This window comes from Bombina bombina, chromosome 1 (assembly GCF_027579735.1).
Source record: "Bombina bombina isolate aBomBom1 chromosome 1, aBomBom1.pri, whole genome shotgun sequence".
Taxonomy (NCBI): domain Eukaryota; kingdom Metazoa; phylum Chordata; class Amphibia; order Anura; family Bombinatoridae; genus Bombina; species Bombina bombina.
Window position 1 is genome coordinate 1,359,409,534 of NC_069499.1, and position 17,897 is coordinate 1,359,427,430.

The window sequence follows — 17,897 nt, forward strand, 5'->3', positions numbered from 1 at the left end:
GTATCTGTCCATTTTACACAATTTCTCTGGGACCACTATAGGGTCACAATCGTCTAGAGTAGCTAATACCTCCTTGAGCAATAAGCGGAGGTATTCAAGCTTAAATTTAGAGGCCGTCATATCAGAATCTGTCTGAGGGAGCGTCTTTCCTGAATCAGAAATCTCTCCCTCAGATAACAAATCCCTTACCCCTACTTCAGAACATTGTTAGGGTATATCGGATATGGCTACTAAAGCGTCAGACGGCTCAGCATTTGTTCTTAACCCAGAGCTGTCACGCTTTCCTTGTAAAGCGGGCAGTTTAGAGAAAACTTCTGTGAGGGTTTTATTCATAACTATGGCCATGTCTTGTAAAGTAAATTAATTTGACGCATTAGAGGTACTTGGCGTCACTTGTGCGGGCGTTACTGGTTGTGACACTTGGGGAGAGCTAGATGCTAAACCCTCATTTCCTTCTAACTGAGAATCATCTATTGCAATATTTTTAAGTGCTAAAATATGCTCTTTATAATTTATAGACATATTAGTGCAAGTGGGACACATTCTAAGAGGGGGTTCCACAATGGCTTCTAAACACATAGAACAAGGATTTTCCTTGGTGTCAGACATGTTAAACAGGCTAGTAATGAAACAAACAAGCTTGGCAAACACTTTAATCAAAGAAAATAACACTTTAAACAAAAATGGTACTGTGCCTTTAAGAGAAAAAAAGCTGCACAAACTCTGCAAAACAGTGTAAAAAAGCAGTAAACAAAACAAAATTTTTACAGTAGCATCATAAAGCCTTAGTAACTTTGCACCACTATGCAAATAAACAATTAACCCCTTAATGTAAAAACCGGATTGAAAAAACTTCAAAACCGTCAAAATAACGTTCAGCACCTTGCCACAGCTCTGCTGTGGCGCCTACCTTCCCCTTTAGGAACGATTTGTGGGGGGAAAAACCTCTTTACAGCCCCCAAATACAGCAGGAATCTCTGGAGAACTAGCTGGATGCTTCTGAGGTTAATAAACTGTAAATAGGCCCCTCCCACCTCACTCGATGTTATGGGGCCTAAAAGAAACACCACAGAGTGTTTCTTAAACTAGCCATGTGGGTTAATAACCCTTAAACAAGCCACAAAGACCCCTTAAAGTCCCTCAAAAAACGTTTTATTTGTAATTAAACCAAAACGTTTTTTCCTATTAGTGTCACCAGTAACTATGAGCCCTTTATGCAAGCTTGGATTCCTCTTTTACTGAATACAGCTTACCTTTCCCTCATGGGGATATTGCCAGCCTTTTCTAGAAATAACACAGTCTGTCTAGAAAAAAATAGACTGAACATACCTTAATGCAATTTGCCTGCAAACTGTTCCCCCAACTGAAGTTTTCCTGTACTCTTCAGCCCCTGTGAGAACAGCAGTGGATCTTAGTTACAAAATGCTAAGATCATCATCCGCCTTGCAGAAATCTTCATCTCTTTTCTGCCAGAGAGTAAATAGTACACACCGGTACCATTTAAAAATATAATTTATGCTTACCTGATAAATTTATTTCTCTTGTAGTGTATCCAGTCCACGGATCATCCATTACTTATGGAATATATTCTCCTTCCCAACAGGAAGCTGCAAGAGTCCACCCACAGCAAAGCTGCTATATAGCTCCTCCCCTAACTGCCATATTCAGTCATTCGACCGAAAACATGCAGAGAAAGGAAAAACCATAGGGTGCAGTGGTGACTGTAGTTCAAATGAAAAAATTACCTGCCTTAAAGTGACAGGGCGGGCCGTGGACTGGATACACTACAAGAGAAATAAAATAGCCTCCGAAGAAGCAAGGTATCAAATTTGTTAAATTTGAAAAGTATGAAGCGCAGACCAAGACTCCGTCTTGTAAATCTGTTCAACAGAAGCCACATTTAAAAAAGGCCCAAGTGAAAACCACAGCTCTAGTAGAATGAGCTGTAATCCCTTCAGGAGGCTGCTGTCCAGCAGTCTCATAAGCTAAATGAATTATGCTTTTTAACCAAAAAGACAGAGAGGCTGCTGAAGTCTTTTGACCTCTCCTCTGTCCAGAATAGACAACAAACAAGGTGAACGTTTGATGAAAACTGTAGTAGCTTGTAAGTAAAACTTTAAAGCACAAACCACGTCCAATATTGTGTAATAGACGTTCCTTCTTTGAGGAAGGATTAGGATACAAGCATGGAACAACTATCTCTTGAGTGATGTACTTGTTAGATACCACCTTAGGAAAAAACCCAGGTTGGTACGCAGGACTACCTTATCCGTACGAAGGACCAGATAAGGAGAATCACATTGTAACACAGATAACTTGGAGACTCTACGAGTCGAGGAATTAGCTACCCAAAAGGAACTTTCCAAGATAAAGATTGATATCTATGGAACAAAAAAGGTTCAAACGGAACTTCTTGAAGAACCTTAAGAATCAGGTTTAAGCTCCATGGCGGAGCAACAGTTTTAAACACAGGCTTGGATCTAACCAAAGCCTGACCAAATGCCTGAACGTCTAGAATACCTGCCAGACGCTTGTGCAAAAAAATAGACAGAGTAAAAATCTGTCCCCTTTTAAGGAATTAGCTGACAACCCTTTTCTCAAAAACATCTTGGAGAAAAGATAATATCCTGGGAATCCAGACTTTACTCCATGAGTAACCCTTGGATTCATAACAATCAGATATTTACACCATATCTATGTTCAATTTTCCTAGAGACAGGCTTTCATGTCTGTATTAAGGTATCAATGACTGACTCGGAGAAGCCATGCTTTGATAACATCAAGCGTTCAGTCTCCAGGCAGTCCATCTCAGATTGATTCTATTTAGATGGTTGAAAGGACCCTGAGGTAGAGGGACCTGTCTCAGAAGCAGAGACCGTGATGGAAAGGATGACATGTCCACCAGATCTGCATACCAGGTCCTGCGTGGCTACGCAGGCGCTGTCAAAAACACCAAAGCCCTCTCCTGCTTGGTCTTGACCTCCGGAGGAAATCCCACTCCCCCGGAAGAAAAGTCTGACGACTTAGAAAATCCACCTCCCAGTTCTCAACACCTGGGATATGGATAGCTGATAGACAAGAGTGAGTCTCTGTCCAGTGAATTATTGTAAGACTTCTAACATCGCTAGGGAACTTCTGTTCCCCCTTGATGGCTGATGTAAGCCACAGTCGTGTATATTGTCCGACTGAGTATGATGTACCTCAGAGTTGCTAACTGAGGCCAAGTCTGAAGAGCATGGAATATCACTCCCAGTTCCAGAATATTTATTAGAAGGAGGGTCTCCTCCTAAGTCCACTATCCCTGAGCCTTCAGGGAGTTCCAGACTGCATCCCAACCTAAAAGGCTGGCATCTATTGTAACAATTGTCCCATCTGACCTGCGGAAGGTCATACCCTTGGACAGATGGACCCGACATAGTCACCAGAGAAGAGAATCTCTGGTCTCTTGGTCCAGGTTTAACAGGGGGACAAATCTGTGTAATCCCCGTTCCTCTGACTGAGCATGCATAGTTGCAGCGGTCTGAAATGTAGACGTGCAAACGGTACTATGTCCCTTGCCGCTACCATTAAGCCGATTTCATTCATGTACTGAGCCACCGAAGGGCGCGGATGGGATGAAAAAACGGCAGAAATTTAGAAACTTTGACAACCTGGACTCCGTCAGGTAAATTTTCATTTCTACAGAATCTATCAGAGTCCCTAGGAGGGAAACCCTTGAGATTGGGGATAGAGAACTCTTTCCTTGTTCACTTTCCACCCATGTGATCTCAGAAATGCCAGTACTACGTCCGTATGAGACTGGGCAATTTGGATGTTTGACGCCTGTATCAGGATGTCGTCTAAATAAGGGGCCACTTCTATGCCCCGCGGTCTAAGGACCGCCAAAGCGACCCCAGAACCTCCATAAAGATTCTTGGGGCTGTAGATATCCCAAAGGAAAGAGCTACAAACTGGTAATGCCTGTCTAGAAAGGCAAACCTGAAAAACGATGGTGATCTTTATGCATCACAATGTGAGGATAAGCATCCTTCAAATCCATTGTAGTCCTCTATTGACTCTCCTGGATCATAGTTAAGATGGTACGAATAGTTTCCATCTTAAATGACGGAATTCTGAGGAATTTGTTTAAGATCTTTAGATCCAAAATAGGTCTGAAGGTTCCCTCTCCTTGGGAACCACAAACAGATTTGAGTAAAAACTCTGTCCCTGTTCCTCTCTTGGAACTGGATGGATCTCGTACACAATGTAAGAATGCCTCCTTCTTTATCTGGTTTGCAGATAATTGTGAAAGGCGAAATCTCCCCTTTTTTGGGGGGGGAATCTTTGAAATCCAGAAGATATCTCTGGGATATAAATTCCAATGCCTAGGGATCCTGGGCATCTCTTGCCCACGCCTGGGCAAAGAATGAAAGTCTGCCCCCTATAGGATCCGTTACCGGATAGGGGTCCGTTCCTTCATGCTGCCTTAGAGGCAGCAGCAGGCTCCTTGGCCTGCTTATCTTTGTTCCAGGTCCGATTGGCTCCAGACCGCCTTGGACTGAGCAAAAATTCCCTCTTGTTTTGCCTTAGAGGAAGAGGATGCCACACCTGCCCTGAAGTTTTTAAAAGGTACGAAAATTAGACTTTTTTTTTTTTTTTTGCCCTTGATTTAGACCTATCCTGAGGAAGGGCATGACCTTTTCCTCCAGTGATATAAGCAATAATCTCCTTCAAACCAGGCCCGAATAGGGTCTGCCCCTTGAAGGGAAGTTAAGTAGCTTATTTATTAAAGTCACGACAGCTGACCATGATATAGGCCATAGCGCTCTGTGCGCCAGTATAGTAAAAAACAGAATTCTTAGCCGTTAGTCTAGTCAAATGAACAAGGCATCAGAAAACAAAGGAATTGGCTAGCATAAGTTTGTCAAATATATTCATCCAATGGAGTCGCTTAACTGTAAAGCCTCATCAAGAGACTCAACCCAGAACGCCGCAGCAGCAGTGACAGAAGCAATGTATGCAAGGGGCTGCAGGATAAAACCCTGTTGAATAAACATTTTTTATCCATTGGATCTAAAAAGCACAACTGTCCTCGTCAGAGGTAGTGGTACGCTTAGCTAGAGTAGAAACTCTTCTCTCCACCTTAGGAACTGTCTGCCAGAAGTCCCGTGTGGTGGTAACTATTAGAAAACATTCTTCTAAAAAATAGGAGGGGAAGAGAACGGCACACCTGGTCTATCCCATTCCTTATTAAAAAAATTTTAGTAAACCTCTTTAGGTATTGGAAAAACATCAGTACACACCGGCACTGCATATTATTTATCCAGTCTACACAATTTCTCTGGCCCTGCGATTGTACACATTCATTCAGAGCAGCCAAAGCCTCCCTGAGCAACAAGTGGAGGTTCTCAAGCATAAATTTTAAATGTAGAAATATCAGAATCAGGTTAAATCATCTTCCCTGAGTAAAAAAAAATCACCCACAGACTAAGCATATTGTGAGGTAGTATCATACATGGTTCTTAAAGCGTCTGTATGCTCTGTATCTACCCCCAGAGCTAACTGCTTTCCTTTAATTTCAGGTAGTCTGACTAATACTGCTGCCAGAATATTATTCACCACCTTTGCCATGTCTTGTAAAATAAACGCTATGGGCGCCCTTGATGTACTTGGCGCCATTTGAGCGCGAGTCCCTGAAGCGGGAGTAGAAGGGTCTGACACGTGGGGAGAGTTAGTCGGCATAACTTTCCCCTCGACAGAATCCCCTGGTAAAAGAAACGCTATGGGTGCCCTTGATGTACTTGGCGCCATTTGAGCGTGAGTCCCTAAAGCGGGAGTCAAAAGGTCTGACACGTGGGGAGAGTTAGTCGGCATAACTACCCCCACGACAGAATCCTCTGGTGATAATGTTTTTAAAGACAAAAAATGATCTTTATTGTTTAACATGAAATCAGTACATCTGGTACACATTCTAAGATGGGGTTCCACCATGGCTTTAAAACATAATGAACACAGAGCTTCCTCTATGTCAGACATGTTAGAACAGACTAATAATGAGACTAGTAAGCTTGGAAAACACTTTAAATCAAGTTAACAAGCAAATATATAAAACGTTACTGTGCCTTTAAGAGAAACAAATTTTAACAGTACATGTAATAAGGTAACAGAGCATTGCACCCACTTGCAAATGGATGATTAACCCCTTAATGCAAAAAACAGATAAAAAAAAAAAAACGACATAGACGTTTTTAAAAACAGACACAACGAACTGCCACAGCCAACAGTGGGAAGCTTCAGTTAACTGTTTCTATGCAAAATTTAAGTCAGCCATGTGGAAAAAACTTAGGCCCCAATAAGTTTTATCACCAAACATATGTTAAAAAACGATTAAACATGCCAGCAAACGTTTTAAAACACATTTTTACAAGAGTATGTATCTCTATTAATAAGCCTGATACCAGTCGCTATCGCTGCATTTAAGGCTTTACTTACATTACTTCGGTATCAGCAGTATTTTCTTAGTCAATTCCATTCCTAGAAAAATATTTTACTGCACATACCTTATCTGCAGGAAAACCTGCACGCCATTCCCCCTCTGAAGTACCTCACTCCTCAGAATGTGTGAGAACTGCAAATGGATCTTAGTTACGTCTGCTAAGATCATAGAAAAACGCAGGCAGATTCTTCTTCCAAATACTGCCTGAGATAAACAGCACACTCCGGTGCCATTTAAAAATAACAAACTTTTGATTGAAGAATAAACTAAGTAGAAAGCACCACAGACTCTCACGACCTATCTATGTTGAGGCTTGCAAGAGAATGACTGAATATGGCAGTTAGGGGAGGAGCTATATAGCAGCTTTGCTGTGGGTGGACTCTTGCAGCTTCCTGTTGGGAAGGAGAATATATTCCATAAGTAATGGATGATCCGTGGACTGGATACACTTAACAAGAGAAATAAGAAACTTTTGCTTGAGAAAATAAAAACTAACATTTTTGTCACCACACTCCCTTTGCCCTTCCTAGCAGTTAAGCAGGCAGAGAGAATGACTGGGGGTGGAGCTAAGGGAGGAGCTATATGGACAGCTCTGCTGTGGGTGCTCTCTCTGCCACTTCCTGTAGGGAAGGAGAATATCCCATAAGTATGGATGAATCTGTGGACTCGATACATCTTACAAGAGAAATGTTCTCCCATTTAATTTGATCCCAATGATCTACTTTACCTGCTGGAGTGTATTAAATTGTTTACAAGTAGCTCCTTTACCCTTATATTGGCATTTGAAATAGTTGATTTAGCATGTGGTATCCCCACCTATTCTGAAAGTTTGTGGCCGCAGGTCCAAGCTATTGATAAGCTTTGTAAACACAGCCAGCAGAAGAGATTACACTCCCAGTGGAATATAGCAGAGATAAGGTAATAAAATGTTGATTTTCCATTGTTCTCTCCAAGTACTGGTGATTGTTTTATGAACAGATATAAGATAAAGAAGCAGGTATATGTACACAATGTGATACAGTAATGAGATCTGATCATACCTACAAGCTCAACCCATTTTATTAGGTTGTGGCTTCAAAACACAAAATCAGAGCTTTAATATGCACAAAAAAACCTTAAAAGGCTCATTTTCATACATGTTTTACTCTGCAGTTGGTAAAAAAAGCAATTGTAAACACATTAATGGAAAAACTATTTCTCAGTATACTGTCCCTTTAAGCCTTTGGCTGGGGTGTCTTTGCCTCCTCCTGGTGGTCAGGTTCTTATTTCCCAAAAGTAATGAATGCATAATGGACTCTTTCCATTTAAGAAGAAAAGAGAATTAGTATTGTCTTTACATTAAGTAACACACCGAAAGATACAGACACAGTTTTGTTTCCAACACATTTTATTGTTCCATTTTTTTCCATCCAACCTTCATAAAAAAAAAAGCAACAAAATAAAAAGCAAAAAATAAAATAAAAATTAAATTAATCTCTTTCCCTCTTTTCACACCAGTGTACAAGTTCAAGTAAAAAGTGTTTTCAATAGGGGAAAGCATTCCTCTCATCCAATCACCCTCCCCACACACAGGTTGCTTGTGCAGAGCAATGTATACCCCCCTCAGCAGTGCAAGGGTTAAACTTATTAGTGCAAGGACAGAGATAAGTGTCACCATGAGGGAGGGACAAAAACCTTAGAATCCCACTGCTGCATTCCCCCAGGAGCTTTGGCCCTGACATTCTGTGTTCATGTACACAACATGCCAACAGTATATGTACCTGTAACTCTACAGACATGTTATATACAATAAAATATTCATATTTAATATAATTAGGAGTCTGTGTATCAGTAGCGTAAAAGAAGTCTCTCAAATATCGCACTTTCAATAAAATTGAAAGAAAAGGCTCATTTTAATATAGTTTCCAAAATCTCTTTTAAAAGTTAAAATGTAACTCACTTTAAATACTCTTAATAAATTAAACAAATATATTATATAATATATAATAATGAAAAAGAGGGAAATTTTTCACCTTTTACACATACTGTGCACTATTACATGATGCAGATATACTGCGCTGGTTAAACCATCAGATCACTTAACTTCATTTATAGATAGTGTGAATTTTATACAAGTCACAGAGGAAAACAGCCAAATCAATAGATGTTATGTGGTTATCTGAAATCCATAAAATTTAAAACAATTTAAAAAATAAAATTAAAAAAAAAATGGATTTTTGGTAATTTAAATTAATCTTCCTTGAAGGAAAAATCCCTTTTATGTTCGCTGACACACAGACATATATAATGATCCCTTCCCTCTACATTTGATGAAAAAGGAAGATGAAATTACAGAGGTTGAGGCATTACATTTTCAAGGTTTTGTTTAAATGCAGCATTTCATGCTAAGCTGGGATAATAAAACTGGGATACAATATAAGGTAGAGCTTAAGAGTCGTGCAGAGAGGAATGCACCATCTTAATCTGAGAAGAGAACGTAATCATTTACAGCCCTATCCCCACAATATGGCTTTGGAATAGACAGATTCAGATCCTACCTTGCCCCCCACACACACACAGAGAACCCCCAAAAAGAAAAGAATAAAAGTTATTTACATATTACAGAAAACTATGTACAAAACAAGGTAGAACCATTTATATGTGCATGGGTCCCTCAAATCCCAATTGAATCCCCAGGTCTTATTGGACAAGCATCACAATACAGGACCAAGGTGGATACTACACTCTGCACCCTCTTATCCACGTGGCGTGAGATTGAACATGGGAAAGCGTCATTTACTAGTTTCAGTAGTAGTAGTAACTGGACTAGACTTGCCACAGGCTTGGCAATTCAAGTTGATATTTTGATTTAACTCCTCCAACCTTTAGTCATGAAGCCATCAGGGCAATGACCAAAGCATGGTATAAAAAAAAGCCACAAAGGCCCATAGACACCTTGGAAAATGTGGCATTTTTTTTTACCCAAAAACATTTTATATATATATATAAAAAAAAATATCTACTTTAAAATGGAATAAGGGTTGAGGGATGTGGTGCAAGTGACCCAGACACTCACTAAGACCCCTCCCCATTCGTTCGTAAACACAGGGGATCATACAGCTCCCCCACACTTCCGTGTTATACATATTAGATTCACGTAGCACACAACGCTCAGCGTATGTTACAAGCACTTCCTGCACAATCTTGGTCCATAAAGAAGAATCTGATTAATAAATATATACTATACACTTTATCGCACACAAACATTACTTGCTTGGAAAGTGAAGGCTGAGTTTTACACAATGCATATCACCTCCCAGAGACTCCACAGTTTAGGAAGGAATTAGTGGCCATTGAAAACTAAAAGTGCAAGCAGTGCTCTTGCTACATTATACATTTCAGCCTGGACAGCGGTTATTTTTTTTTACACTGCTACAGTGATTCTTGCCTTGCTTTCACTGTTGTCTGGACACAATGAATGGTTTTCTTATTGTAGGGAGTGTTACATGCGGCTTTTGCTTCATTGAAATAGGGTACCGGAGAGCTGGATGTGTAGACAGATATTCTGCATCATTATACAGAGCAGCATGCAGACAAGGGGTATATGGTTAATGTACTTTTTATTTATAAAACAGCATTAGGTAAAAATTAACTTTACCCTAAAATTATTAAAATAAATACCACTAAACAAAGCAATAAGGCACTTTACTTACATACAGCAAGATATGGAACTAGGAATTAAACTAACGAACATTCCGTATTCCCAAGCCTGCTATTTTATTCAGTGCAAACTAAAAATGTAATGTTGCACATACCCCTAAACCAAGGAAAGTCCCCAAAATGCAAGAATTCTCCTTTTAAGGCTCCTATTGATGGCTTATTCCAGTACTTAACTAGTGCATCATCAGTGTGCACCAATGACAGTGTTTCCTAGCATATAACATGATAAAGCCCGGAAACTCCAAGGAGATTGTGCGCTTTGTGTCCCTAAGGCAGTTAAATTGAACTATTTTACATCCCCATTGCACATGATCTGTGTGTAAAATTACAAAGTCTCTCTGCAACACAGATTTCTTTTTAAAATATATTAAATTATCGGCTATCAGCTGTTGAGAGTGGATTGGTAAATGCATATTAGCTTATATTGCTATAAAGTAACCATGTTACAAATCTGTTATGAATGTGAAATCTATCAAACATTAATAACCCGAGAGCTATAATCCCTCTACTTGACATCAATAAGGTCCTTTAAAAGGGACATTAAACACTAAATACATTTCATGCACCTCCCTCTTAATTATGGGTGCTGCCATTTTGGAACCTAGGTTACTTCAGGTATCTGAAGGAGAATTGCTGCACATGTGCAAACAGGTCAACACTGGAATGTAGTAAAGGATATAGAGTTTAACATGGTAGCACCAATGACTACAGGGAGGTGGGTAATAACCTCTATACTATACTTATAAAAATGTATTTTGAGTGTAATGTCCCTTTTAAACTTTGTTTAGAGTTTGGCCTATTCACGTTAGCACAAACTGTGAGAATAAAGATGAAAGGGGCAATGAACGAACACTGCAAACATATACCTGTCACTAAAAACTAAAAAAAACCCATGACATTTAAAATCTATTTCAGAGTTTTCTTTCCTTTGAAATTATACTATTGATGCACTTGCCTATTTAAACACTGATAATGAACTCATAAAGCCTATTTCTCCGATGACTGCTATTTAAATTGGGTAAAGTCTGCTAGATTCTGCATTTTGCTATCAACTATATATCTATAGAATGTAATAAAGGGACATTAAACACATTTCATGTAATTCCCTGTAATTATGGGCGCTGCCATTTTGGAACCTAGGTCTCACTGCAGGTATCTGAAGGAAAGTCACTGCACATGTGCAAAAAAGGTCAATACTAGAATGCATTAAAAGCTATGGCAGCACTCAGGATAGAGATAACCTTTAATTACTATACTTATAACATTTATTTAGTATTTGATATTCCTTTAAAAGGCAATTTATAGGTGAACATTATGCAGCTCAAAAAGAAATATGCAGTTTTTGTATGCTGAGAAAATATTTAAAAGAAAAACAAAGAAAAAAACGCATTATTTGATGAAGTCCAGCACTACACTGTTTTTATTATATGTTGGGCTATTGCATTAATTCTACACAAAACGATGAAAGGTGAAAGTAATTTTTTTTTGCCCCCATAAAATGGTATTTTAAATGAAAGGATTAGAAGTTACTTTTCTGCTCTGTATATTGCAAAGTAAATCTCTTCTTCATATTACACTGTTGACATACACAGAAATCTTCAGCAGCAACTAAGCCAAGTCTTTACTAAAACGTAAACAGATCCAGCTCCCGTACCCAAATACTCTGAAGCAAAGCACAGGGAAGACCCTAAAAGAAGATGTGTATAAGGGAGGCGGTAGGGGTCAGTGAAGGCACAGCACCATAGAAGAGGAAAGCGAGGGGTACAGTACAATATACCCTCCCAAAAAGGAGAACAGCAGGATTATAAAATAATTATTGCTTCCGGTTAGCCTTAAATTCTATGCATATTTATATATACTCCTAATATATAGATATATTTATGTGGATCTTGATCTCTATATACATACTGTATATATTATTTATCTCATATTCAATAAAAAATAGCAAAATTATCTTTTTTATCCTAGGTTAAGGAGAAGCAGATTTGGAACGAGATGCCACATCTGGGAGAGACTGCATTCGTGATCCCTGAGGCTTAAAAAAAAAAACAACAAAAAAACAAAATGAAAACCACAACTCTTGCCACCCACATTCCCCATAGTCATTTCTGCTGCATTCAGCTAATTCCAAAGTCTTGTGGTCCAGTCTTAGCAGTTATGACATCATAACCGTATAATGTCAGAGGGATTCTCACAGTGCAGCAGGGGAACATGAGAGCAGGTATTGGACTCCTGTGGGGAGGCAGAGAAGGGTTTAGCACAAGTGCTGCAATTGACTAAACAGAATGGTGTCCACCATAGTCCGTATCTCAGATTCTCACTGAGAAGGGGAGGGCATAGGTGGAGCTCAATTTAATAGGAAAAGGTGCTATGAAGGGTCTACGACAAGGGGACCCTCAGGGCTTGCTCCCTCAGAATGAGGCCTTTGAATCCCCCAGTAACGCAACATGGAGAGGTGGAGGTCATCAATCTTCCCATTAGACAAATCGATCCCAGAAGGAGGAACTATGACCTGGGTAGGCGTCTCCTCTTTGCGCCGACGACGTGTGCGGACCTCAAGGCAGTTCTGCCCTTTCATGTGGCGTTGTAAGTGGTCCTCCTTAGCAAAGGCCTTGTGGCACAGTGAACACTCGAAGGGCCGGTCCCCAGTGTGCAAGTGCATGTGATTCTTCAGGTCATAACTATGCAGGAAACGAGCGTTGCAGTGCTCACAACAGTATGGGCGCTCCCCAGTGTGCTTCCGCATGTGGATCTTTAGCTTATCATTCCTAAGAAGGTGAGATAAATTACACAAGACATTAGTGATTGTAGTGCAAAAAAGGGAAAGGTGATCCTAATATAAGATATAGAAGGGAAGCCAAAATAAGGAATGGGCATGACAGACATAACAAATAGAAGAGCTCAATGGAAAGGTGTACTGGAAGAGGTTATAGGATACAGTGAATAATAACCAGGTGGGACCCAGAAAAAAAAAAAAAAAGTAAAAAATAAAAAAGGGAAATGGGGCACAGTAAATATTAACATATAGCAAGGAGGGGCCTACAGAGAAATGAACACCTATGGAAACCCCAAGTAGAGAGGGTGCCATCAGAGAAGACTTGGGAGTTTTGGAAGGGGGAAAAAGCAAAAAGTGGGGGGAGTCTAAAATAAAATGTCTTCTAAAAGTTCTATTATGTTTAGTGAGTACAGTCTGTCCTTGCTTGTGGTAGGAAAAAGCTCACAGAAGTCTATGGACTGTATGGACCCCTCATCTTTCTGCAAGTTAGTACATTAAAGACAGAAGGGTAAAAGAAGTATTGTTCCCAAACAGGACTCTGGAAAACAGACCACGCATAAGACACACACGTTCAAGCAGGCATATTGTAGGTCTTAAAATTCAAGGAGGGTGCAACCCCCTCACTTGCCATCCATCCAGATGATCATGGAAATCTCTGGTAAAACACAGTAAAGAGAAGACGACTAAATAGTTGTCTTGAACAACTGTTCAATCAGCTATTTATAGCCCTTGTAGAGCTCTAACCTTTAAATTTGTTGTCTTCTTTATTGCAGTGTTAATTTTGTCATCTAAAACTAAAATGAGAATAAAACTAAAGAAATTCTGATGACTAAAATAAGACTGAAACTAAAATGCCATTTTAGTCAAGAGACTGATTAAAACTAAATCAAAATTTGCTGTAAAAATTAACACTTTATGCAAGGTGTTCTAATCAATCCATATCTAATTACTGCTCTTTTGTAAAAAAAAATAAAAAAATAAGACATGTTATATAATACAACAGTTAAATCTGTATTGCATGTTCAAACCTTAATACCATAAATAAAAACAGGTTAATAAACCTTTACTCCAGGAGTATATAATGAGTTTGAAAGTTCTAGAGCAGTGTTAATTTTGTTGCAGAAATTTTTTCTAAACAATCAATCGATTCTTCCTATAGAAATAAGCATAGCTTTAAGTTATGCTGTGCCTGTGCTAGCTGCAGAAACTTTTTGTTGTGTTGAGTTACTTGATACTTGTTTTAATTATTAACAGAAAACTTTCATAAGTATTTATATTGGGTAATATGTGCAGTGGCGTTACAGCCAATACAGTTTACAGTTTGTTTTTTTATATTTTAAAGTTGCACTTCTGTTTGTTCATGAAACTTTGATTTATTTAATTGTAAGTTTAATAAAGATGTTACATATCACAACAGCTAAATCTGTGTCTGTACTGTATGCTTAAACTTTAATGCCATAAATAATAACAGGTGTTATGTTTACTCCTGGAGTATATAATGAGTTTGGAAATTATAGAGAAATGCTTAAATAATGCATTAAACTTTAACTAAACCCCTTAGATTAAAGGGACAGTCTAGACCAAAATAAACTTTCATGATTCAGATAGAGCAGTGTTTTTCAACCAGTGTGCCGTGGCACACTAGTGTGCCGTGAGAGATCCTCAGGTGTGCCACGGCAGACTGACAACAGTGTGACATATTTTTTTAAACTTTGCTTGTTTTTTACTCCCAGTGCCGGGGTAGTTTGTAGGAGGCATGGCATAACAGCACAATACATACAGTATGTGTGTGTTTGTGTGTATGTGTATATATATATATGCTGTATTAGGCTACAATGTGTGATTTGTTTTAAATTTTGGGATGGTGGTGTGCCACAGGATTTTTTTAATGTAAAAAAGTGTGCCACGGCAAAAAAAGGTTAAAAATCACTGAGATAGAGAATGTAATTTTAAACAATTTTGCAATTTACTTTTATCACCAATTTTGCTTTGTTCGCTTGGTATTCTTAATTGAAAGCTAAACCTAGGAGGTTAATATGCTAATTTCTAAGTCCTTGAAGGCCGCCTCTTCTCTCAGGGCATTTTGACAGTTTTTCACCACTAGAGAGTGTTGGTTTTTGTGTGTCATATAGATAACACTGTGCTCACGCACTTGGAGTTCCAGTGAGCCAGCTCTGATTGGCTAAAAACAGAATTTATGCTTACCTGATAAATTACTTTCTCCAACGGTGTGTCCGGTCCACTGCGTCATCCTTACTTGTGGGAATATCTCTTCCCCAACAGGAAATGGCAAAGAGTCCCAGCAAAGCTGGCCATATAGTCCCTCCTAGGCTCCGCCCACCCCAGTCATTCGACCGACCGACAGGAGGAAAAATATAGGAGAAACCATATGGTACCGTGGTGACTGTAGTTAGAGAAAATAATTCATCAGACCTGATTAAAAAACCAGGGCGGGCCGTGGACCGGACACACCGTTGGAGAAAGTAATTTATCAGGTAAGCATAAATCTCCAACATTGGTGTGTCCGGTCCACGGCGTCATCCTTACTTGTGGGAACCAATACCAAAGCTTTAGGACACGGATGAAGGGAGGGAGCAAATCAGGTTACCTAAACGGAAGGCACCACAGCTTGCAAAACCTTTCTCCCAAAAATAGCCTCCGAAGAAGCAAAAGTATCAAATTTGTAAAATTTGGCAAAAGTGTGCAGTGAAGACCAAGTCGCTGCCTTACATATCTGGTCAACAGAAGCCTCGTTCTTGAAGGCCCATGTGGAAGCCACAGCCCTAGTGGAGTGAGCTGTGATTCTTTCAGGAAGCTGCCGTCCGGCAGTCTCATAAGCCAATCGGATGATGCTTTTAAGCCAAAAGGAAAGAGGTAGAAGTCGCTTTTTGACCTCTCCTTTTACCAGAATAGACAACAAACAAATGTCTGAAATCTTTTGTAGCCTCTAAATAGAATTTTAGAGCACGGACTACGTCCAAATTGTGTAACAAACGTTCCTTCTTTGAAACTGGATTCGGACATAAAGAAGGTACAACTATCTCCTGGTTAATATTCTTGTTAGAAACAACCTTTGGAAGAAAACCAGGCTTAGTACGCAAAACCACCTTATCTGCATGGAACACCAGATAGGGCGGAGAACACTGCAGAGCAGATAACTCTGAAACTCTTCTAGCAGAAGAAATAGCAACCAAAAACAAAACTTTCCAAGATAGTAACTTAATATCTATGGAATGTAAAGGTTCAAACGGAACCCCTTGAAGAACTGAAAGAAATAGATTTAGACTCCAGGGAGGAGTCAAAGGTCTGTAAACAGGCTTGATCCTAACCAGAGCCTGAACAAATGCTTGAACATCTGGCACAGCTGCCAGTCTTTTGTGTAGTAAGACAGATAAAGCAGAGATCTGTCCCTTTAGAGAACTTGTAGATAATCCTTTCTCCAAACCTTCTTGTAGAAAGGAGAGAATCTTAGGAATTTTTATCTTATTCCATGGGAATCCTTTGGATTCACACCAACAGATATATCTTTTCCATATTTTATGGTAAATCTTTCTAGTTACCGGTTTTCTGGCCTGAACCAGAGTATCTATCACAGAATCTGAAAACTCACGCTTTGATAGAATCAAGCGTTCAATCTCCAAGCCGTCAGCTGGAGGGAGACCAGATTTGGATGTTCGAATGGACCCTGAACAAGAAGGTCCTGTCTCAAAGGTAGCTTCCATGGTGGAACCGATGACATATTCACCAGGTCTGCATACCAAGTCCTGCGTGGCCACGCAGGAGCTATCAAGATCACCGAGGCCCTCTCCTGTTTGATCCTGGCTACCAGCCTGGGAATGAGAGGAAACGGTGGAAATACATAAGCTAGGTTGAAGGTCCAAGGTGCTACTAGTGCATCTACTAGAGTCGCCTTGGGATCCCTGGATCTGGACCCGTAGCAAGGAACCTTGAAGTTCTGACGAGACGCCATCAGATCCATGTCTGGAATGCCCCATAATTGAGTTAGTTGGGCAAAGATCTCCGGGTGGAGTTCCCACTCCCCCGGATGGAATGTTTGACGACTCAGATAATCCGCTTCCCAGTTTTCCACACCTGGGATGTGGATAGCAGATAGGTGGCAGGAGTGATCCTCCGCCCATTGAATTATTTTGGTCACTTCTTTCATCGCCAGGGAACTCCTTGTTCCCCCCTGATGATTGATATACGCAACGGTCGTCATTTTGTCTGATTGGAATCTTATGAATCTGGCCTTTGCTAACTGAGGCCAAGCTCTGAGAGCATTGAAGATGGCTCTTAGTTCCAGAATGTTTATCGGGAGAAGAGACTCTTCCCGAGACCATAGTCCCTGAGCTTTCAGGGATTCCCAGACCGCGCCCCAGCCCACTAGACTGGCATCGGTCGTGACAATGACCCACTCTGGTCTGCGGAAGCTCATTCCCTGGGATAGATGGTCCAGGGTCAGCCACCAACGAAGTGAATCTCTGGTCTTCTGATCTACTTGAATCATTGGAGACAAGTCTGTATAGTCCCCATTCCACTGTTTGAGCATGCACAGTTGTAATGGTCTTAGATGAATTTGTGCAAAAGGAACTATGTTCATTGCTGCAACCATCAACCCTACTACTTCCATGCACTGCGCTATGGAAGGACGTGGAACAGAATGAAGAACTTGACAAGTGCTTAGAAGTTTTGACTTTCTGACCTCTGTCAGAAAAATCCTCATTTCTAAGGAATCTATTATTGTTCCCAAGAAGGGAACTCTTGTTGACTGAGACTTTTTTCTATGTTCACCTTCCATCCGTGTGATCTGAGAAAGGCCAGAACGATGTCTGTATGAGCCTTTGCTGTTGACAGGGACGACGCTTGTATTAGAATGTCGTCCAAGTATGGTACTACTGCAATGCCCCTCGGTCTTAGAACCGCTAGAAGGGACCCTAGTACCTTTGT

General features: G+C 40.1%; 1 protein-coding gene across 2 annotated transcripts in view; it reads right to left on the reverse strand.

Annotated features, from left to right (window-relative positions):
- Positions 1-7,844: 7,844 nt before the first annotated feature.
- The window catches only part of ZBTB7B (zinc finger and BTB domain containing 7B), a 127,806-nt gene continuing 117,753 nt past the window's right edge, over positions 7,845-17,897 (reverse strand). For both annotated transcript variants that reach the window (XM_053703521.1, XM_053703529.1), the window contains exon 4: positions 7,845-12,942. In XM_053703521.1, the coding sequence (XP_053559496.1) occupies positions 12,543-12,942 (400 nt within the window). In that variant the 3' untranslated portion in view covers positions 7,845-12,542. The remainder of the gene's footprint in view (positions 12,943-17,897) is intronic.